The following is a 22944-nucleotide window of genomic DNA, read 5'->3' as shown; positions in this document are numbered from 1 at the left end:
CCCCCTACCCCCATCCACAGAAACATGTAGGCCTCCTGCAGCTTCTTTGCTCCTGGAAGGAGCCAGTCTGGGGTGTCTAGAAGCCCAGGCCCTACACTCTCATTGTGGGAGGGCCTTTGTAAATGTCCCCAGCTCTGATGATGAGCCCACCTCACTCCCAGCTGCTGGCCCTCTCTATGGTCACTATGGCAGTTGTCACTCACTTTGGAGACCACTTGACTGTCATTGGACATGTATCCTTGGAGAGGAACCCCTATGAAGCAATGCACTACTGGGGTAAGTGAGGCCAGAAATGGCCATGGAGTGGAGACGGGAGGGCCCCAGGGCCAAAAGCATCTGTGAGGAACTGACCTGACTCCTCAGCCCTAGGCTGTCCAGAGGACCTAGCTTTGGGCAGAAGTCAGAGGTCAGGGGCTGGGAGGGGACACCCCAGTACCCTGGTTTCACTAACAAAAGTGGGGAGATTTAGGCAACATTGGGCACTCCTGCCCTAATTCTTCTGTCACATAGGAGTGTTCAAGCTGTGGCAGCCCCCAGATCTGTGCTTTCAGGGTAGGGATCAGATGAGCCCATGGGACTCAGCAGTGAATACCATATTCAGAAGGCAGAAAATGCCCAGCTAGGGCCAAGCCTGCCAGAGGGTCCCCTTCCACAAGAGCAAGGCCACTTTAATGAGGAGGTGTTCCTGGTAGGAATGTAAAGAACTTAGGAAGGTGACCACCTAGTAGGAAAGGTTGGGAGAAAGTGAGGCCCCTGAATGGGGAATTGTCAGCCTCAGTCCCTAGGCCCCCTGCCTCCAAGGCTCTAAGCCCCGCCCAGGCAGGAAGCCTGAGGCCTGGGCCTGGACTGATAAGGTCATAACCCCACACTGCCACCTGTCACTAGAGTGTGGGGATGTGGCTTCAAGATAGTCTGTGAGGCAGGGAAGGTAGGAGAAATGGGGGAAGGAGTACGACCCCTAGCTTGCTCTCTGCTCTTACCCCTTCCTTCCCAGCCTTGGGAGGAAACAGGCTATAGGGCTATGAGACACCCCTTGTTTTGGGAGCCAGAACCTAGAAGTTCAGTTCTAGCTCTGTGATCCCCAAAGTAGATTTCAGATCCAACCTCTGTGCCCAGTCCCCATGCTAGATCCCTTACCCTCTGCCTTTCCCTTCCCACAGCCTTCTACATGACCATTAGCCTAGCATGTCTACTGAGCCTGAGCGCTGCCCTGAGCACCATAGCCACTGTGAGGGAGGCCCATGGCCTCATGGCTGCGGTAAGTTCTGTGTGCTGCCAGATGACCCCCTGCTTCCAGCTCTCAGACAGGGACAAGAGCTGGAGAGAAATAAGCCCAGGGAGCTGCCTGACCCCAGCAGAAGCAACCAGAAAGAAGCAAAGGTCAGGGGATAGGCACCAGTGAGTTTCTCCACCTACACAGTTAGCACCTCCCACTTGTCCAATCAGGACCCTCCTACCTGAGCCAGTCAAGAACCTCCCCTTGGGTTATTCAGAAGTCTCCATGTCACCCCATCTTCCTCAGATCTAACAACGGTTCTGCAGGGCCCTTGAAAGAGAGTTGGCCCTCGCAGCCCTGGGGTCATCTCCAAAGGTCCTAGCAAGGCCTGGTTCTGGTACCTAGCTGGGTCTGGACACAGGACCAGATGAATTTCACTTCCCATTAGGAGAACAACCAGGGACAAGGAGGTCCCTGTAGCTACTTCTGCAGCCTGGGCTTCCTTCTCACAGGTCCACTAACCCTGCCTAGCCACTGAAGGGAAGTTTCCACAACCCCACAGAAGAAAGCCCTTGTTGCTGCCGTAACTATTTCTCCACATGGGTGCCTTAGTGTGCCCTTACCACTCTCAACAGTCAGTCCGAATTTTATCTGCCAGGACCCTCCCCATGGTTACCCTGGCCCTGTTTGATCCAGGTTTTCCCAGTCATCAGAACTGGGGCAGCTCCTTCCTGATGCGATGGTTCTCTTATCTGCCCCCTCCATTACAGGTATAGGATCTCATTTCCCTCCTTCATCTATCCTTGTGCCCTGCTTGTAGAACTCCCCACCTCTGCCTGTGAGTGATTAGGGGAATCCAGGAACCCTCAAGAAGCTGAGCTGGAAGCCTTGCTTCCTGCATAGACCGAAACCAAACTTTGTGATCTCATCGTGTTCAGTATGTTTGGTGATGCACCTAGGTCTCCAAAGAGAGATAGAGTCACTTCCTACCTAGAGCTGCAGGAATCAGTCAGACCTGGGTGGGCCTGGGCGGTGGACTAGGCAGAACTCGGCAGCTCTACCTTTCGGTGATTCTTGCTCTGATGACACAGGGGCAGTATAGGGACAATGCTGATCATGAATAAGCACTAAACAAAGATACCCTGGATTTAGGGCCCAGAGGGAGACCCTAGTGAAGAGGTCACAGAGCTGGTGGCTGAGGCCCCAGAGGAATTGTGCCTTGCTAGAGGGAAGCATGGAGGAAAGACAAGATGGAGGCAGAGTTATGCAGAAGACATCCTGAGAGGCCAGTGCCTGGATATGGCTTTAGCCACCAGGGGGCACCATAGTCAGCATGAAGACTGTAAAGCTGGCAGCTGTAGGCAGATGGGCCAGGGGGCCCAGCTCCAGATCAGCCTATCCCATTTCAGTCTTCCCAAGCTCCTCCCATGTCCTGCTTGGCACTTGATCTGTGGTCAATGGATTCCTGGAGCATTAGAAACTACGTAGGCCTCAAGGCCTCAGTTTCACATTCCAAACAGACTCAGGACCTGGTGCTGTACTGCTATGTGGGTCAGACTAAAAGGCACAGCCAGATGCCTCCTGTTCAGAGCTGTGTTCTCAAGGTCACTCCAGGCCCGGTGCAGGCTCTGCACTTGCTGAATCCCAGTACCCTCTACCCCAGCATGGATAGTAAACCAAGTTCAGTCACCACAGGGTCACTGGGAGTTCCACTGGTCACAGCCCCTTTGTGGCATGTTTATACTTGTGCCTGTGTGTGTGTGGTGGGTGCTGTCTGCCCTGTTTGCCCTGGTACTGTGACCTACATGTCGGAGCACATGTAAAGCACATTTAAAAGGGTCTAGGGAGTGGAAACATCCCCCATCATGACTCTGTGCCCACTTGCCCCCTCCCTGCTCTTTCCTGCCCCGCCCTCTGTAACACAGGAAATGAAAGAGCTAGCTAGCTACAGGAAACAGATTCAAGTTGTTTACAGGTTTATTTATTCTTTTATTTTCATTTAGAATGAGTAGAGAAAAAAAATGGTCACAGTTAGGTCTGGCCCTCTCTCTGCACCACGTAGGCCTTAAGACCCTTTCTGTACACACACACACACACACACACACACACACACACACACACACAGAGAGAGAGAGAGAGAGGGGGAGGGAAGGACGGAGGGAGGGAGGAAGGGAGGGAGGGAGAGAGAGAGATGAGAGAGAGAGAGAGAGAGACAGAGAGAGAGACAGAGACAGACAGAGACAGGCAGAGTGACAAGACGAAGAGACAGAGAGGGAGAGAGGCAGAGAGAGGGAGACAGAGAGACAGAGACAAAGAGACAGAAAAAGACACAGACAAAGACAGAAACAGAGAGGGAGGGAGAGGGAGAGGGAGAAACTCCCTCTTGAGAATGAAATGGTTTCTGGAAGGGCTGAACTCTTGGGCTGGCTCGAAGCCTCAGCTGGGAGGCAGAGTTGAGGAATGGCTTCCAGATGGGGAAGGCAGCACTCAACTGCCAGCAAGAGGAAAGAGGAGGGAGGAAGAGCAGGAGGGGAGAAAAGGTGAAGGAGAGAGGAGAAGGCAAGAGGGGAAAGTAGGGGGAAACAAGCAGCAGGTAACCCAGGGCCAACTCCAAGACAGTGATGCAGGTCTGGAACAGGCAGGAGAAAGCAGGGGTGGGAGCACCCCACCCCTGCAGAGCCCACACCCACCCAAGTCTGAGAAGCAGTGCAGGTGACCCCAGCTCTTTCTACACTCTTGGTAGAGCTAAGCTGGCACTGGTATAGGCCATTTGTTCCTATCATCCAGGCCTATGACTAGGTTGCTCTGCATACTGGTCAATTTTCCTTATGGGGGTTACCCCTGAGTTAGGCTAGGTTGAGACATCCAGGCCATGGCTATCCATATCCATTGAGTGACATGCTAGTGACACTTGGAAGTGGGGTGGTGGTTGACACAGAAGACTCAATGATCACACAGGAGCCTCTGTGCATGGCACTGGGGCTGACAATCATGAGCACTAGGCAGAGGCTTGGAGGTACCCAGATCCAAGGTCACCAGATGGGACTTTGGTGGGCACTATTGAGGAACAGGGTTCCTAGTCTAGAGTGACCCTCTGAAACTATTCACAGAAGTGTAAGGACTTGTACCAGTACACAGTCAGGGGAGAGTTCTGCACTGTCCTCTAGCTTCTGTAAGAAAATCAGAAGTTATACCCGGGCTAAAGGAAAGGATGGAGTGTGTAAAGAGTTCCCTTTTTAGCACTTGAGGTGAGGGGTGGGAGTGGGGTGACCACAGAGACCCATGCAGTGGTGTACAGGAAGGGTAAGAAACTCACTAGGGGAGGAAGGCCATGTTATCAACCTATGCTGAGGGTTGTGGGTTGAGGTTCTCTATGCATCAGGCTGTAGAGGTCTCCTTGGAAACGTGTTTCAGAAACAAAACAACAAAGAGCTCACAGAAGGCACCCTGTATGAGGTCGCTGCTCCCTACTTTCAAGAGACACATTTCTGGCTGGGCTGTGGGTCAGTTGATAGAGTGCTTGCCTAGCATGCTTGACATCTTTGGTTGATTCCCTAGCACTGAATAAAATATAGTGGTTGTATACACCTGTAAGCACAGGACTAAGGAGATGGAGGCAGGAGCTCAGGGGCAGCCTGGGCTACTTGAGACTCTACCTCAAAGGAGGGGATGGGCAATTGGGTGAATGGGGCTGAAGAAATGGCTGCCTGCTCTTCCAGAGGATTCAAGTTCAGTTCCCAGAATGCACATAGAACTACCTGTGACACCTGTTCCAGAAGATCCAACATCTCCTTCTGGCCTCCTCATGTATGTGTCATACATAAATGTGAATTTTTTTAAACTAAAAGATGTTTAAATGGCTGAGGTAGGGGGTTCTGCTGCCAAAATTTCAGATACAGGGAGGCACTGCCTAACCTTCCTGGGGTCACTGTTCCTCCTAGAAGTAGCCCCAGTGGGCTAGTGTCTCCACTATAATGGAAAGGCCTACCATTCCTGGGGAAGCATGTGACACCTTAGGTCACAGGTACTCCAGAGGCACACAGCACCTAGAGAAGGAAAGAGCCCCCCCCCCCCAAGTAGTATTTAATGGGGCTTGGAAGCCAGCAGCTCAGCCCAGCCCAGCTGGGGAAGTTACCTACCCGGCACCCTGCCCTACCTCCCCAGGCCACATACCTGGCTATGCAGTGATCAGGCTATCTCTGTCCCCAGGGTTTCCTGTGCTTTGCCCTGTCATTCTGCATCTTGGTACAAGTGGCCTTCTGGAGATTCCACAATCCCAACCAGGTGAGTGCAGCCAGGACCCTCTACCTGGACTAGTCAGGCTATTTACCAGAGTTTCTGCTTCATCCTTCCATCCTGCCCAAGGAGATCTCCAAAGGCTCACCCCAACCCCAAAGGCTCACCTCAACCCTGATATTAAGGGGAAAAATATTTTTCTGTGGTCCAGAGGGTTTGGAAGAGGACTGAACCCCCACAACAGCTTGAGGGCATGGGTGTTCAGCATCCTGCCTAAGGCAGCAGAGCCAAGAAGCATTTTGGCAGAACATTCCCTGTCCACTGACGGGTGGTCTGGATGACTGGAGGTCTCGGTCACAGTGTGGGTGGCCTCAGTCAAGACAGCTGCCAGGTATCAGGGGCTGGTCTTGGGTTGGCTTGCAGCAGCTGCAACCCATCTTCCTTTTCTAAAGCTGTGTTTACATTTTGAGCCCTAAATTTGGGGTGCAGAACAGGCAAAGGCCTCACAGGGACCAGAAGGCAGGCAGCAACTAGGGTTTAGTCTACAGAACGGAAGGGGCCTCTTACTCCAATCCCCACAAGACTGGCCACTAGGGCAATTCTCCAAGGCCTGCCTGACCCTAAGTGGGCTAGGGCTTCCTTCTGGACCCTGGCCTGCTGGCCTATCTATTGTCTTCTGACTTCCAACAGGACCCGTGTGAGCCCTGGTGAACTACCTGGAGGTAGCTTGGGTGAAAGTTCCTTAGCTTTGAAATCAAGGGCAGTAGGCCAGCCTTGGGCAAGTCCTTTGTCCTCCCTGGGCCTCCGTGTGTGCTTCTATAAACGGAGAGTAGAAGGCCCTGCAGGAGAGTTACTGCATGGTGGAGATGAGCCAGCAGTGGAGGGGCAGGCAGCCTCCTCTGCACTCCCAGGTTTTATGGAATGTGGAACTAGTTCTAGGTTGTCCTGGGCTGGAATGAGGCCCTGTGTGGTACCAAGCACAGCTTGCACAGAAATCACCAAAACATCCTCCCATCATTCCATGTTCTTCCTACCAGTGGGCCAAATAGGTCATGGCCTTCGACTTGGTCATCCTAGCCGCCCCCAGCTGCATAGGTAAGAAAGGATACAGAAATCAACTAGGAATGCTTAGATGTCACCCCAGCTCCCTTAAACCTCCCTGGAAAGATTCCCCAAGACATCCTAAAGCAAGGGTCTAGCAAGAAGGTAAGGACAGGGGAAGAAGAAACCTTGACTATCTCTATAGACACAGGCTCCGATCTGAAATGAGGATGGGGTGCTCCTTCCTGAGCCCCCTCCCAGGACACAGGCCTCGGCAAGCATCCAAGGTTGGTGAGGCTAGCAGTGTGGCCCAGGCTGCTATGAGATGAATACAGAGTGATAGGGCTATTCATTACACCCTCACTGTGGCTTCAGAGCTACTTTGCCACAATCTCCCACTGTCCCCGAGGAGCGGAAAATGAATTGTTTAGCTTTCCTTAATAATTCATGTCAAGAGCAAGCGAACAGACATGTCTATGTAGCCTCAGAACCCAGTGCTGGTCCACAAGCCACCTGCAGCTCCATGTGGGGTTGTCTTGGCCATGGCTGTACGGCCCATCTGTACTACCCTGAGCAGGCAAATGTGGGGGAGGGAAGTCATCAAGCCCAGCCAGCTATTACAGTGTCCTGGTCTCAGGAAGAAAGATGGGGATACCCTAGACATCAGTCCTCCATCTGGAGTAACCTGGGCTGCTGTGTCCTGCACACCTCGATGGGCTGACCTGACGGGGGCGGCAAGGGAATGAAGAAAGGACAGACGACACACGCAGGAAAGCTGGAATCGAGTGGTTTGAACTGATGTAAAAGCTGCAGTCCCTTTGCCTCCAGCAGCTCATTTATTTATTATTTACAGCTGAACAAGGAGGCAGAGTTATTATAAGCAGATAAACAAGGCGGCAAGAAGGTTTATCGTACACAGCTGGACAAGGAGGCAGCTTTAGCTAGTCTCAGTGAGACTCACAGGGAGGGAGGCTTTGCTAACACCTCATGGGTCTGAGGCTTTGGTCCTTGACAACAAATACCCACTCTGGATTTCATATACTCAGGGCTTCCTCCACCCTCCACACTGGACAACACACTTACCAAGGAGAGTTTGTACCCCCAAAGCTGCTTGCCAGCCCTGAGGACACAGATCCTTGCTGGGAGGGCCCTGGATAAATGAAATGATGTGGAGGCTTGGGGTCCCAGTTTAGGAAGCCTCTGGTCCACCCTCCCTATTCCCACGGAAAAAAACTCCAGCCTCAAGTCTCTCACAGAGCACCCTGAATGCCAAAGTGGGTGCAGGTGGCAATGTACTATTCCCTACCCGAGTGTTGGGCTCTGTAGAGAGAGTCCAGATTGGTCTCTAAGGCCCCAAGGTCAGGTCCTGAGGCCTGGGCAGGCCTCTGTTGTTCTGCTCATGGGGGTGGGATGCTGGGCAGAACCAAGCTGAACTGAGCTCTAGAGCTGATGTCATCTCTATTGTCCTGGAGGGATGACAGTGGACAGAGGGCCCCTGGGCCCTGGGACATCCCTGAAAAGTGGTAGGACTGATGAGGGTAATAAAGTCAATTGTGCCAGGGAGTGGTGCAAAAGGGCTAGTCCAATAGGGCCTGCTTGTTTTGACTACAGCCCCACCCACCCCAGACCAACTCCAGGCATTCCCAGCCCTCCCCAGGATTTCTCTCTTAAGGACACAGTAACCCTACAGGCTTGAAGAAGCTGAGCCATGAGAGGGCTCTGGCCTAGACGGACCAGCAACCAAGGCCAGCTTGGCACCTGCCCTGAGTGGGGGAGGGCTGGGGCAGGCTGAGCTGGGGATGACTCATGGGGATGTCTGGCTCTGTTGCATGGATAGAGAGGGAGGAATCGGTGCCAGGATCAGCAGTTAGCATGGAGTTCCCCCGGCTCCTGCAGGGGCCTTGAGCCTGGGCTGGACTAACCAAGCACCTCTAACTGCCTACCTGCCCACTATGACCTGCAGGCAGGTGGTGAGTGAGGTCCATAGTGGACATCAGGCTGTGGGACAGACATCCTTCCTGACAGGCATGAGTGACCAGAGGAGGCATAGTGCTTCAACACCACCCCAGCTATTCAGGACAAACCTCTGTGTGACCTGGCTGCTGGCCTGGCATGTGGTTGGAAGTGGGGAGGACTCAGGGTCTTCAAGTCAGAAAGATGTCGGAGGACTTTCCCTGGACCAGACCAGTGAGCCCCACATATCCAGAATGCCTTCCTGGAAGAGATGAAATTCCAGCTTGTCTCTGAAAACATATTCAGCCTTGGGGAGGGCATCTTAGGGAAGGGACTGAGTAGAGTAGGGAAACAGAGCTGGGAGACAGACACAAAAAAGTCTAGGCTGTTTGTACATGGAGCAAAAACAGGGCCAGCCTTTTTTTTTTTTTTCTTTTTTTCTTTTTTTGAGACAGGGTTTCTCTGTGTAGCTTTGGAGCCTATCCTGGCACTCGCTCTGGAGACCAGGCTGGCCTTGAACTCAAAGATCCGCCTGCCTCTGCCTCCCGAGTGCTGGGATTAAAGGTGTGCGCCACCAACACCAAGCTGCAGGGCCAGCCTTAGCCCCACCCTGTTTCCTTCTTCCTCTGCCTTGTCTACCTGGATTTGACCCAGGTGTCCTTACTTTCCCTGGTCCAAGACTAGAGCTCATCTTTCCAGGATTCTAGGTAGTTCTGGAGAAGGGTCCACAAGCACCTTAGGGGACTGTGGAACTAGGCCAGGTCTCTGTTCATGCTTCTCAGCAGGCTGGGCCTATTGCCTATATCCAGATGAGCAGTAACACCAGGGTGCCACCCCATGCTACCCAGAAGTCACCACTAAGAGTGGGTAGCTGAGATCTGCTGGCCTTTTCTTTAACTCTTGGGAGTCCCAGGGACAACAGGCAAGCCACAGGATTGCCATGGTAGGAGGAAAGTTCCCAAGAGAAGGAGGCCCAGGATGTGGCCATTACCTATGATGCTCTTGGTGCAGGTGGAGGATGCAGTATTGGACACCTATGACCTTGTGTATGACCAGGCAATGAAGAGACCATCTAGCAGCTGGTGGCAGGAACTGGCCACCATCCAAGACACGGTGAGCCAGGGACAGGGTGGTCATACTTGTGCTCCGGAGAATGGGTGCCTGATGTCCTCTAGAATCAGCCATCCTGTCCAGGCTTCAAGAGAAGGTCCCAGGACAGCAGTTCCATTGTGGGTAGATGACTAAGCTCACCCATTCCCTCTGCCCCTAATAGGACTGGCTACCCAATGTAAGTACAAAATAAAGGGGCAATACCCTTGTTCAACATGGACTGAGAATTTCAAGAATCAATTGGGTATTCTTCAAGGAAATATGTGTTCAGCTACCAGGCAGGCAGAGGGGCCCTGCTGTAAGGGGAGGAGGCCCTCAGAGATCCATGCTGTTCCATCACCAGGGCCAAACCACTGGTAGCTATATTTTCCAGAAGCAGCTGTGATCCCAAGCCCTGGCTCTAGTCTCTTGGGCAACCAGTTTGCAGAATTCCCAAAGTTACTTGTGCTTTGGTGTCTTAGTTTTCCCATTAGTCAGTCCTGCCCACACTATGCTCCTCTCTGGTCTGTCTTTCAGTTTCTGTGTTGTGGGAAGAAGTCTCCTTTCGGGCTTCTCACGAGCACTGGAGCTATCCCATGCCAGGGCCAGGAGGCCAGGAGAGAGGTGAGGAGGAGGGAGACGAGGGCTTCTGCAATCAAGTCAAATGAGTGTTGGGACTTCATGTTCTACCTGTGAAAGGACACCTTCACCCTCTTTGTCCCTTTGCCCTCTTACATCTTGGAATCTGCCCTGAAGTCTCAGGGATGTACCCCCACCCACCATGATAAGGGGTCACAGTGGGGAAGGAAACTCATGGATGACCAGCTTGATCCAAACCCTCGGCCCAACTCCCTTCTGCAGGCTAGCATGGGGCATGTGCCCTGCTCACCCTTCCCCTCCTTCATGAGGCTTCCCCAGGCCATCAAGCTCCTCTCCCACCCTTCCCTCTGTAGCTTCTAGAAGCTCAGAGCTAAGGCTCTATATAACAGTGTGGTCAGCTATTTAGGGGGAGTAGGAAGGAGTCCCCGGGGTCCCCAGGGTCCCCAGAAAGATCAGAAAGTGCTAGGGGAAGGGCAGGGAGTAGCCCTTCTGCCTTGAGGACTAGGCCCTGACTCATTTTCCCCTCCCCCTTCACCCTCTCTCCCTACCCAGCCCCCCTTTGTCCCATCCCCCTGCTATTCTGGAAACAAACCAGCCCTATCTCATGGGGAGAGATGTCTGGCTACCCTCCAAGAAACAAGAGGGTGGGGAATGGCTCAAGGCCCAGCAGGGAAGGGAGCTGGCCTGCTGGGAAGGGGCTGAGAGTCAGGGAGCCCCATCCACCCAAGAACAGTCCTCAGTTCCCAAATACAAAATAGGTCAGCACCTGCTAGCTATTGGGACCTCGTAAGGGACCATAGCTAGGCTGCAAAGGACCCCTGGTGGGAGAGAAGCCAAAGTCAGCTCAGGCCAGCAAGGGTATCACTTGCTTTCCAAAAGACAAGAAACACCCTGTAGGGCAAAGCCTATCCTTACCCTCTCCAAATGCTATCCCCAACAAAAAATGCCAACATCTAAATGTCCCAGAGGCCAGCTGTCACCTCCCAGTTTCTAGAGAGACTCTGTTGATGTCAGGCCCACAGTTCCAGATTTTCTGCTCTCACTACTAACATCAGCCTCTGGGGACTTGAGTACTTCCATTCTGCACTGCCTGGGGACAAACAGTGGCCCACTGGCAGAGCAGAGGAGGAAGGCCTTCCCTGCCCCCCAGGCAGTGGGCCACTGTCCCCACAGAGAGGTGCCATGCCCTCAGTCTCAAGGTTCATAAAGCCTCTTTCCCAGAGTGTTTAGCAGTTCTGCTTGGGAAGGTTCATACCTTGACTGCCCTGGCCTCAGCATTGGTTGAACAAACCTAGCAGCCCCAGGGGATTCTATAAGAAAAGGGGAAAGGGAAAAGCTGAGCACACGATGCAGGGAGGGCCAGTCAAGGTGGCCAATCAACCATGCATGTCGCTTCTGTCCAGGACTGCCTACAGAGCATCGGGAACTTTCTGTGGACACACTACAGTATCGCCTCCACCCTGACCTGCACCAGCTTGGCCCTCACGGTAGTCACCATTTCTTCCCTTGTCCTCCTTCTATCCTGCCCTGTTGTGCCCCTTCCCAGATAGAAGCAGTCCTGGGTTACTGCCCCGGGTCAACACTCTAGTCGTGCCACTACCAGGATCTTCCAGGCCCAGTCAGCAGGGCGGAGCTAGCCCCTGACCCAGGGAGGTGGTCTGGTGTCTATCTCCTGTCCCCCATTTCCCAATCCTAGAAACTTTCCTGGTAAAGATCTGCCACCAAGACTGTTGGTGACTGTTGACTCCTGGGCATCTCTCCCGATTGCTTCAGGTATATGCTATGATGCTCTGCGCCTTCCTCTGGTTTGCCATTCACTCCTACTGTGGCTTGGATCGAAAAGGCAGATACACCCTGACCCCACGGTAGGACACCCTCTCTCCAGAAGAGTCTTTCAGCACCATAGGGTCCCAGTGTATCTATCTCTCCCACCATGGATGTGTTATCTGTGCTCAGTAGGGCAGGTGTGGCCTCCATAGGAAGCTCTGTGGAAGTGTGGGCTGACAACATGCCATCCTCTATTCTGCCCACTTCCTGTCTCTGATGAGACCTGACATTTTCCTGCCACCAACACAGAGAAATAACGATTCCAGCCCTGACACCAGTAGAGCTCCCAGGCCAGGATATGTGATCTTAAGGAACACTGGGACTCCTCATTGGCAGAGTCAGGAAGGACCCAGTCCCAGCAGCCCTTGTGTTCCCAGAGCACTTGGACCTTCCTGTCAGCAAGCTCCACCCACCCAATGCTCTATGCCCAACACTTGCCCCTCTGTTCTGAAAATAGCATTGCCATTCCCTTCAGAGCATTCTGGTGCATATTTTTAAGTGTTCATATGTGTGCACACATGAGTGTGTAGAGGCTGTAAGAAAATACCAGTCGTTATCCTCAGGAATACTGTCCTGCTTTGAAATAGCCTCTCCTTGGCCTGGAGCTCACCAATTAAACTAGACAGGCTTGTCAGCTTTTTGTCTCTACCTCCCCAATAGTGGGATTATAAGCATGCACCACCATGCCTGGCAGTTTAATGGTTTTAGGAATCAAACTCAGGTTCTTGTGCTTACAAAGCAAGCATTTTTTACATTTATTCATTTATAACTTACCTAGTTGGCAAGAGGAGGGGCATGTGTGCATGCCACTGACTGAATTATACCGCAGTCCCTCTTACAGTACCTTCTAGAACATTCTCAAACAGCCTCACCACCTGCTCTAGACCATTCTGGGATAGACTTGCAGTCCCTTCTAGAATGTTCTTCAACAGCCTCACAGTCCCTATAGAACATTCTGGAACAGAACAGATCCCCAGTTCTTTCTGGAACATGTAGAACAACTTCACTGTCCCCTTTGCTTTTCAGAGCCCATAGCTGCCAGCCCCAGGAACCCAGCCTCTTCAGACAGGTGCCTCAGTGCTCCTCTGAAGCACAAGCATTTGCAAACTATTCGACACCCCTCTGAAGAACAGGTGTTTGCTACCATTGGGTTTAGTAGGATGCTTGTTGCCTGCTTGCCCACAGAGATGAAGACTTTGGCCCTGAGTCCTCCCATGATCCGCATGGTGGGGCAAGGGAAGGGGAGATTCTACCAGGTGTGTTAGTTACTTTTATATCGTGTGGCCAGACACCGACCAGAATCAGGAATAATCTGGCTCACGGTTTCAGAGAGATTCTGGTCTATCACAACATGGAGGAGTGGCTATGTCTATGACATCAGGAACATAGGTGGTGAATGCTGGAAGCCAGATGTTGAAGTAAACTAACTTTCTCTGAGTTATTGTGGAGCAAAGGAGACTCGGCTCCCATGATCATAACAAAATGTGTGGAACCAGATAGTGGTAGCCAAGTTTCAGATAATGGCATGGGGCATGCGGCTATAAATGCTCCTTAGTTTAGGAAGTAGAGGTCACCATATCCTCACCTGGGATACCACTCCCTCCTGCCCAGGAACTGTTAGGATCTTGAGACATGCTGGAGTGTGAAGTTAACTAAAGCCAGGCGTCCATGAGATCATCACCCATCAGGGGGTGGGGCTTTTAGGTGAAGACACTGTTTGGGGTCACCCACACTCCTTATAAGTAACTCCTCACCCCAATAAACACATTGGTTTAAGTTGAAACTTAAGTAGAATCCTTTCTTTCATCCATTGTCCATGCTCCATCCTGGGTGACCAGTTTCTTGCTCATGTTTCCCAAAGAGAAGTTACACAATAGCAGAGAACAGGCAGTGTGGAATCGGGGGCAGTGTCTCAGGGTTTCTATTGCTGTGAAGAGACACCATGACCATGGTAACTCTTAAAAAGGAAAACACTTAATTGTGGCTGTCTTACAGTTCAGAGGTTTAGTCCATTATCATCATGGTGGGAAGCATGACATCATGCAGGCAGACATGGTGCTGGAGTCATAGTTGTAAGTTCTACATGTGGGTTGGCAGGCAGCAGGAAGAGAGAGTGATGCTGGGCCTTGCTTGAGCATCTGAAACCTCAAAGCCCACCTCCAGTGACACACTTCCTCCAATAAGGCCACACCATATTAGCGCCACTCCCTATGAGCCTATGGAAACTGCCACAGGCAGGTAACCTTAAAAGCCCACCCCTAATGACCGCCTTCTGCTGGCCAGACTCCACTTCCTACAGGCTCCCCAATATCGCACCATAAGCTGGGAACAGAGCATTCAGAAAATGAGCCAGGAAGCATTTCGGATCAAACCCATGACACAAAGCAAACATACATAAGTCTGTGGAAGTTACCAGATTAAAACTATGACATCAGGGAAACAGCTCCATGCAGAACAGAGAGAAACAACCAGGGTGATTTGGCGAGTCTGGGGAACAGGACAGAATAGGTAAGGACACAGAAAACCAACACAGGGCAGGCAGGAGCCCTGGTCAGATGTAGCACTGTGCCTGCCACTTCCAGACACGGCTATGTTCATGTCCTATACTGTGAAGAGGAGAGCATAAACCTGGCAGCAGCGTCTGTCTGTTTCTATCAATATGACAAAATGCCTGAGAAAATCAACTTAAAGGAAAATCAACTTAAACCTGGGAAAGTCAACTTAATTTGACTCATGTTTTCAGAGGTTTCTGTCCACAGTCAGTTGGCTTCTTGTTTAGGGTCCCAAAATGAGACAGAACACAGCAAGGTATGTGTATAGTGGAGGAAAGCTAACACCTTATGGTGGCCAGGAAGCAGAGAGAAGAGCCAAAGACAAAGAAAACCCCTTCTCAAGAGCACTGCCCAGTGACCGCTTCCTCAGGGGAGGCCTCACTTTCTAGTTTCCTTTTTAAAATGCCATTAAAATATGAACCCCTCTATAGATTAATCACTTATGAGAAATCCAGCCATTGATCACTGCCCTGAGAGCCCTGAGTGCCTGTGGCACAAGTGAGTGTGTGTGTGTGTGTGTGTGTGTGTGTGTGTGTGTGTGTGTGTGTGTGTTCACAACAGCAACCTGAAATAGCAGCAGGTTGTGAGTCAGAGCTCTGATGGAGTGGGTAGGTTCTCCACTTAGTCTCTCATGAGGCCAAAAGCAAGAGGACAGGTTAGCTGGGCCCTACTCAGAGGCTTCTGTCTGGACTCACTCTGGTTGCTGGAAGAACCTAATTTATTGCAGCTGTGGGCCTGTGGCCCTCTCTCCTCAGTGGCTGCCAGCAAGGACAGCTTTCTGCTCTGTGGATTCGCTTCACTCCCCTCCAGCCTCTTCTTCAGACCCATAGGGCAGGCCGAGCCTTCCTTATGCTACGCATTCCCTGGCTTCGACCAGCTGGTGAAGCTCTTTGCTTTAAGGGCCACATGATGATCTCGTCTGAACAAGAATTCTTTCTTCTAATCCTGGTAAAATGCACTGTGCCTGACACTGGCCATTTGACCGCGTTCAAGTGCACAGCTCAGCAGAATTAACATCCACCCACACCATCCACCTCCAGAATGTTCCATCTTCCCAGACTGAAACTCTGTCCCCATTCAGCACTGACTCCCTGCTCCCTCCCCAGCTCTTGGCTCCCTGTCCTGCTTGCTGACTCTGTGGATTTGGTGAGTCTGAGACCCTCCTGAAAGTGGCTATCTCACCACATGGTTCATCCATGTTGCAATGTAAGGGAGAACTCTTACCATGATTACCATGGCCTCATAATCGCCTATTGGGGAACTGTGAGAGAGCATGGTGGGGGACAGAATCTAGAACTCCTGCCTCCTGTAGCCACTATCACATGACAGTTCAGCCACCTCTATGGAGAACTATCATCTGTTCTTGAATATTCAATTTGTGCAAGCTGCTAAGTCCCAAGGAAATGCATAGATCTAGCCAAGACCCCAAATGCAGGCTATAGGAGAAATTGCCCTGAGGGAGGTGGCCCCGCCTCATATTGAGACCCAGAAAGAGAGCGTCCCCCCAAATCAGTGCCATCCTGCAATTGGTCGCCAACACACCGGAAAGGCCTGTTAAACCCACCTTGTGTTTCTGAGGTACACACCCCCTCCTTCCTACACAGTCACTTCCTCATATAAGAGGAATAAAGCACTCTACATCTGAAAACACATGGGATTTTCTCCCTAGGGAGATTCCCCCAATGTCGAAAGCATTTGGTTCCCTGAGACAGAAAGTTGAAGGTCTCTGGTGGCGAGCACTTCTCTGGTTCTACTCTTGGTATCTCACTCTACTTCACCCTATGGAATCAACATTAAAGAAAGCACTGATATGCAGGATGCTCTGTTTTGGTGATTAAACACTGACCAAAACCAACTTGGGGAGGATGGGATTTATTTGGCTCACACTTCCAGGCAATGGTCCACCATTAATGAAAGCCAATTCGGGAACTCAGGTAGGATGGGAAACTGGAGGTGGGGACTCAAACAGAAACCACATAGGAACACTTACTAGTTTGTGCCTCATGACTTGCTCAGCCTGCTTTCTTATACAACCCAGGGTAGCACTGCCCACAGTGGGCTGGACCCTCCCCACATGGTCTTCAATCAAGAAAATGCCCTACAGACTTGCCTACAGGGTAACCTGATGAAAGAAATTCCTCAGCTGAGATTCCCTCTTCCCAGATAGGGTTGTGCAAAGTTGACAAAAAAAAAAAAAAAAAAAAAACTTAACCAACACACAGGGTAAGGTAGTATATGTATGTAACCCCAGTACTCAAAGTGGCAGAGAAGGGGAATCCCAGTTTGAATCCAGCATGTCCAGCATGGACTAAATAGAAAGACTCTGTTTCAACAGAAACAACAGCAGAAACAGGAAAGAAGGAAAAAGGAAAGGGAGAAGTAAGGAGGGAAAGAGAAAGAAAGGAACATAGGATTCCATGCACAATGGTTGTGGGAAGACAACAAATAAAGAAGAAAAGTGAGATAGAGTCTGTAAAATGTAGACAATACAACATGAAAAAAAAGTCCACCAGATGCTGTAAGAGAACACTCATCCTTACAACTCATAACCAAGTCAGTGTGTGGCTTTAAATATCCATGGTTCATCCTGTTTCCCAGTATCATTCCTGGGAGAGTCTCTTCTTGACTCTTATTGCCATTTCTTTTATCCCTAATGTGGTGGGGTAGGAGAGGCCAGACCCCTGAATCTGCCTAAAATGAGCATCATCATTCTCATTTCTTCATTTTAGCAGTAGTCAGCCAGCACCCTTTAGGGTCTCTTAACCCAGCAACAAAGGAGCCCAAAGTAGCCAGGTGCTCCCATAGCTTCTAGCTCTGCACTACACCATGTTCTCTGACCAGGGTGTTCCCATGTTTGATACTGAGAGCTTCATCCCAGGGGAAATGCCTTTACAGGCACCAGGCAGAATTTCTATGATGGCTCACTAGCTATCCTTACAAGAAGTGGTGCCTCCATGTCTACCTGTCAGGCTTCCGACCTAGGGGTTCTGGTTTGGGAAAAGCAGCACCACATTGGTTACACATACTACAGGACACAGTGTAGTTTTACAATGGAATCTCCCAACATGATCTTAAATGGTACCTAAGAAACAATCCACAATTCCACAAAATGTCCCTGATCACTATCGGTTTGAATAGCAACATCAGTAAATCCCAGAGCAGCCTCCCCATGATCTTCTGCCTTTGGCTTTAAGGTTAGTTCTTAACCAGAAACAATTATATGGGTTGGATGCAGTTAAGTTGAAATTTAATGTTAAGTGTTGAAGTTTGCATTGTGAGGACTGAAAGGATACAAACTTTATCCAACTGTGCTGTTCAAAAACAGGTCCTCTAGGAGCAAAGAGGAATAAATACATGAAGGCCTACTTGCTGGGTTGCTCTCAGCTAACTTTCTCCTTCCTGGTACTGTTTTGAACCATCTGCCTATAGAATGGTATTGATCACAGTAGGCTGTGTCTCTCCACATTAATTAACAATTGAGACAGTTCCCCCACAGTCATCCCCACAGGCCAAGTTGATCTAATAACAGGGTCACAAGTATAATGCCCACAAGTTTCCTGATGGCTTTATATTCATCCTGTCTCTTGCCATGGTAATGCCCTTTATTGCCCCAGGACTCTGAAGCAAGGAGGCCATCACCAGGGGAAAGCCCCTTGACTTTGCTCTTTCAGAAGCATGAACAAAATAAATCTTTCAAAAGCATCTTGCTTCAGGAATTTCATCATGGTAATGAAATGTTGACTAATATAGAGAACTGGTACCAACAGATAGAGCTCATTAGAAAAGAGAAACAGAATAGATAGTTATGGTTGGGGGAAGCTGGAACAGGAGGATCAAGTTTGTAGTGGGAGGAAAGAAGGGGACAAGAGAGGGGATACAGGGAGAGATAGCTAAAATTAAGGGCCATTTGAGGGGTAACATAATACATATTTAGAAGCTTCCTAAAGTATATACATAAAAGAAGGCAATCTAAATGTAATCGTCAAATAACGTGTGGGGGGGGGGACAGAGTCCCAGCTGGCCATCTCTTGTCACCAAATGAAGCTTCCTGTACAGGGATTGGGTTACATCTAATTGAATTGTTTGTTGGCCAAAAGGGTCTCATGACAATCACCAAACAACCCAGGGGCTGTTGCCAAGACAAGAGGTTACTCTACAAAAACTTGGGACAGTAAGGCCACATTGCTGAAGACAACATCTAAATAACTCATTGAACACGGAGAAGTCAAGCTAGTGCCTACGTAGAGCCTTGACCCCTACATCTAGCGTCTTTGGTACAGGAAGGTACTCTGCACATTACCAAAAGAAAAACCTAAACACCAACACAGCTACTTACTCCTTGGTCTACAGTGGTGCCCTGCCTGCAAGACCCTAGGGCAATGGTGGCACAAAGCTTGTAAGAGTAATCAACCAATGTCAGATTTACTTAAGGCCCACTCCATGTGATTAAACCCACATCCAACACTGCTTGGGTCACCAAGAACCAGAGATAAGATAGCCTAGGGACCTATGGCAAAACCAAATACTACTGTTTCTAAAACAAAACAAATAAAAATAAAACAAGTAGCAATCAAATGACTCCTAAGGACATTTTGCTATACTTATGGGTCAGTGCCTTGCTCAGCCATCATCAGAGAAGCTTCCTCCTGCAGCAGATGGGAACAAACCCACAGCCAGATATCACATAGAAACTGGAACACTCAGGCCTAAATGGGATGTTTCTATTAAACCCCTCCCCTCAGGGGTCAGGGAATCCCACAGAAGATGAGGTGGGAAGAGTGTGATGTAGGACACCAAGAAAACAAGGCCCTCTAAATCAACATGATTAAATAACATATGAACTCACAGAGACTGAAACGACATTCATAAGACTTGCTCAGGCCTGCACCAGGTCCTCTGTGGATATACTAAGGCTTCCAGTTTAGTGTTTTTATGAGATTCCTGAGTGCATAAATGAGTGGATATCTGATTCTTGTATCTTCTTTTGGGTTCTTTTTCTTCTGTTCATTTGTCTTGTCCAAGCCCGATGTTATAGTTTTTGCTTTATCTTATTATATTTTATTTTGTTATATTTTTTATTATTATTCCCTAGAAGCCTGTTAGTTTTCTAATGAGAGACAGAAACAGGTGGATCTGGATGGGAGAGGGTGGGAAGGAACTGGGAGTAGAAGAGGAAAGGAAACCAAAATCAGGATATGTTATGTGAGGAAAAATATGTTTTCAATAAAAGAAAAAAAACAATTTTGAATAAATAAAAGCTTTAAAGGAAGAAAGAGAGAGAAAGGAAGAAAGAAAAAAGAGACAGAAGAAAGAAAGAAAGAAAGAAAGAAAGAAAGAGAGAAAGAAAACTAGTACCAAGAGTCTTACTGTTGTAAGTGTACCTAGCATAGAATTGTGTAGCTGTCAGAGGATGGGAGAGTTTGAAGAAGCAGTTACAAAATGACTAAACTGTGCTGGGGAGATGGCTAAGTGGTTAACAATACTTCAGCTTTTGTACCCACACCAGGCAGCTCACAACCACCCATACCTAACTTCAGCTCTAGGGGATCTAACTCCCTTTCTGGTTTTACATAAACACACTGACACACATATATACATACAATTAAAAATAAAATGTTTTAACAAATAGGAGCTAAACTGCTGTAAGTCGGCATTGTGAGTAATTCTGGTGTGGGAAAGAAGACAAGAGACCAGAGAAGATCAAGGACATGTTAGGCACTGTCTACATGGTTGTAATTAGGATGATGATGGAAGAGCAAAGGGGACCACAGCACAACAATCTGGAGAAAAAAAAAATCTTGTCCAGAGAAAAGCTAGAAATGAAGGCATATAGGATGCAGCACAGAAATCATTTGCTATGGATGTCAACACAGATAAAAGGAAACCAGTGGTTTTATATCCAGACAACTGGAAAGACCTCCAAGGCATCTCCTAAATCTAAGAAAGAAACCCCCCATCCAGGTGAAGGAGGAGGACTGGAGGCTGAGTCACCAGAAGTTGTTGGTGTGCACTGCAGAGGATACTGCCAAATTGTTTCCCAAGTGCTGGTTCCAGATTAGAAACTCACTGGCCACATGTGGGTGCCCTGACTGACATGCATCCTTGCTCACACATTTAAATCTGTGTATTCCAGTCATTGGTGTAAATTAGTATTTTTTTCTGGTTTTAATTAACCATTTCTCTGCTCATTAACTAAGTTTGCAGAGTCTTGGCTATGTCTGTTTCCATTTCACAAACACCTGCTGTGCCTCTTGTCAACCGATGGATGGGATAACAAGCCTTGTCTTGCTGGTTGATGGGAGACGCTAGTGTATCACCATAGAGACCACATGTTGCTCATAAGCAGAGTAAATAAGCTTCCTGACCTGTGACCTTCACCCGGTGTGTGTGTGTGTGTGTGTGTGTGTGTGTGTGCGCGCGCGCGCGCGCGCGCGCGTGCGTGCGTGCGTGTCTGTCTGTCTTGTCTGTCTGTCTGTCTGTCCGTCTGTCTCTAAGTATTACTACATAGCCCTGGCTGTCTTGGAACTCACAAAGATCCCTGCACCTCTGCCACTTGATTACTAAGATTAAAGGTGTGTGCGCATGGTGGCTCCTTAAACTCTACTCATGGTGACTTGTATTTTGAATGGAAAATCTGTCTGTTTTACCATTTTGTGGAAAAGCAATAGGAAGAACACAGCAAACACACACCATGATGGCTTATTCTATGTGACATCCAAGCAGGGTGTTAATTTTGATTGTAAACTTGTCTGGATGGAAGAACCCTGAGAATACTGGAGAAGTGGCTTGGGAGTCAAAAGTGCTTGCTTGCTCTGAAATCATAAGGACTGGAGTTTGAATCCCAGAACTCATGTAATAAAGCAAGAGATCTCCACAAACACAGGGAGCTCCAGCTCTGAGGAGAGAAGGGACAGGAGGAACTTGCTGGTTCCAGACTAGATGAGAATAACCCACATGTTCAGGGAGAGACCCCGAATCAAAGGATTCAAAAGGAATAGGTAAAGAGTGATAGGAGACACTTGACACCCTCTCCTGCCTTTGCATGTGCATAACCCCTGCACACATATACCCATATACTCACACAGATGCACACACACAAATAAAAAATAATAAAAATAAAGTAATTGGGTGCATTAATGTGGCACCTTTGGATGAAGGCATTTCTGGTGTAACTGAGAAGGGAAGATTAACCCTGAATTCAGTATCACAACCCCATAGGCTGAGGTTCCAAACTGAATAAATAAGTAAACAGGAGAAAGTCAACTGAATTGGGGTTCCATTTCTTTGCTTCCTGGTCAACACCATGAACCAAGTAGCCCTCTGCTACAGTACATGCTGCCATTCCCTGAACTGTGAGCCACAACAACCCTTCATCCCTTAAGTTGACTTTTTTCTGTGGGGGCATTTTCTTGATTAATGATTGATGTAAGAGAGGCCAAGCCTAGTCCTGAAGATCTGAAGCTGCAGGATGTCCATGACTCTAGGCAACAAGAGGATATCCAAGAGGAGTCCCAGTGAGGGCCCAGTATCAATAATGTAGCAGAAGCCAGAGGCATTGAGCCAGACCAATGACTCATTGCAGTGAACACTTGCAAGTAAAGATGTATGGACTAAAGGGTTTACTGTGTGACTCACTGGGCCATACTACAGCTTCCATAATAAGACTTTTTTCTTCTAAATTTTATTTTATTTTATTTTGGGCAGGGGAAGTTGCAAGGGCAGAGGGAGGATATGAAGGGGTAGGGAGATGAATTGGATTGAGATGCATGGTATGAAATCCACAATGAATAAATAAAAAAGTTAAAAAAATAAAGTTTATATGCAAGTATAATATTATAGGAAAAAAAGAGAGGCCAAGCCACTGTGAGTGGTGTCATACCTGGGCAGGTGGTCCTGGGTTGTTTAAGAAAGCAATCTGCCCAAGCCATAAGGAGCAAGCCAGTGAGTGTTGTTCTTCCATGGCCTCTTATTCAGTTCTTGCCTTGAGGTTTCTGCCCTGGCTTCCTTCGGTGATGGACTTAGAATCTGTAAGGTGAAACAAATCCTTTGTTCCCTGAGTTGCTTTTGGTCATAGTGTTTGTCACAGCAATAGAAATCCAATTAGGGCTGGGCAGTGGTGGCGCATGCCTTTAATTCCAGCACTCGGGAGGCAGAGGCAGGCGGATCTCTGTGAGTTTGAGAGCAGCCTGGTCTCCAGAGAGAGTGCCAGGATAGGCTCCAAAGCCACAGAGAAACCCTGTCTTGAAAAACCAAAACAAAGAAAGAAAAGAAAGAAAGAAAGGAAAGAAAGAAAAGAAAGAAAGAAAGAAAGAAAGAAAGAAAGAAAGAAAGAAAGAAAGAAAGAAAGAAAGAAATCCAACTAGGACATCAGATGATCTCCATGAGATGCAGTCTTGTCCAGTAAGTGGAAGCCTGAAGAGCAGAGACTCC

General features: G+C 49.2%; 1 protein-coding gene and 1 long non-coding RNA gene across 2 annotated transcripts in view; one reads left to right on the top strand and one right to left on the bottom strand.

The window, feature by feature from the left end:
• The window catches only part of LOC103161825, a 90939-nt gene that overhangs the window by 36358 nt on the left and 31637 nt on the right, over positions 1 to 22944 (bottom strand). The gene's annotated exons all lie outside the window — the stretch shown is intronic.
• Tspan32 (tetraspanin 32) lies at positions 159 to 13848 on the top strand. The gene is made up of 8 exons (XM_035442094.1): positions 159 to 276; positions 1161 to 1258; positions 5426 to 5500; positions 9458 to 9559; positions 10073 to 10159; positions 11539 to 11622; positions 11909 to 12000; positions 12989 to 13848. The coding sequence occupies exons 1-8, from the start codon at positions 177 to 179 to the stop codon at positions 13086 to 13088; spliced, it is 738 nt and encodes a 245-aa protein (XP_035297985.1). The 5' UTR covers positions 159 to 176; the 3' UTR covers positions 13089 to 13848.

This window comes from Cricetulus griseus, chromosome 3, assembly GCF_003668045.3.
Source record: "Cricetulus griseus strain 17A/GY chromosome 3, alternate assembly CriGri-PICRH-1.0, whole genome shotgun sequence".
Classification (NCBI taxonomy): Eukaryota; Metazoa; Chordata; class Mammalia; order Rodentia; family Cricetidae; genus Cricetulus; species Cricetulus griseus.
This window is presented reverse-complemented; position numbering and strand designations above follow the sequence as displayed.

What these genes read in the sequence shown, in the direction of transcription:
- Tspan32 (XM_035442094.1), top strand. Translation starts at nt 177, where the DNA reads ATGGTCACTATGGCAGTTGTCACTCACTTTGGAGACCACTTGACTGTC. An exon ending in TGAAGCAATGCACTACTGGG is followed by an intron (nt 277 to 1,160) that starts GTAAGTGAGGCC and finishes CCCTTCCCACAG; the next exon opens with CCTTCTACATGACCATTAGC. An exon ending in GATTCCACAATCCCAACCAG is followed by an intron (nt 5,501 to 9,457) that starts GTGAGTGCAGCC and finishes CTCTTGGTGCAG; the next exon opens with GTGGAGGATGCAGTATTGGA.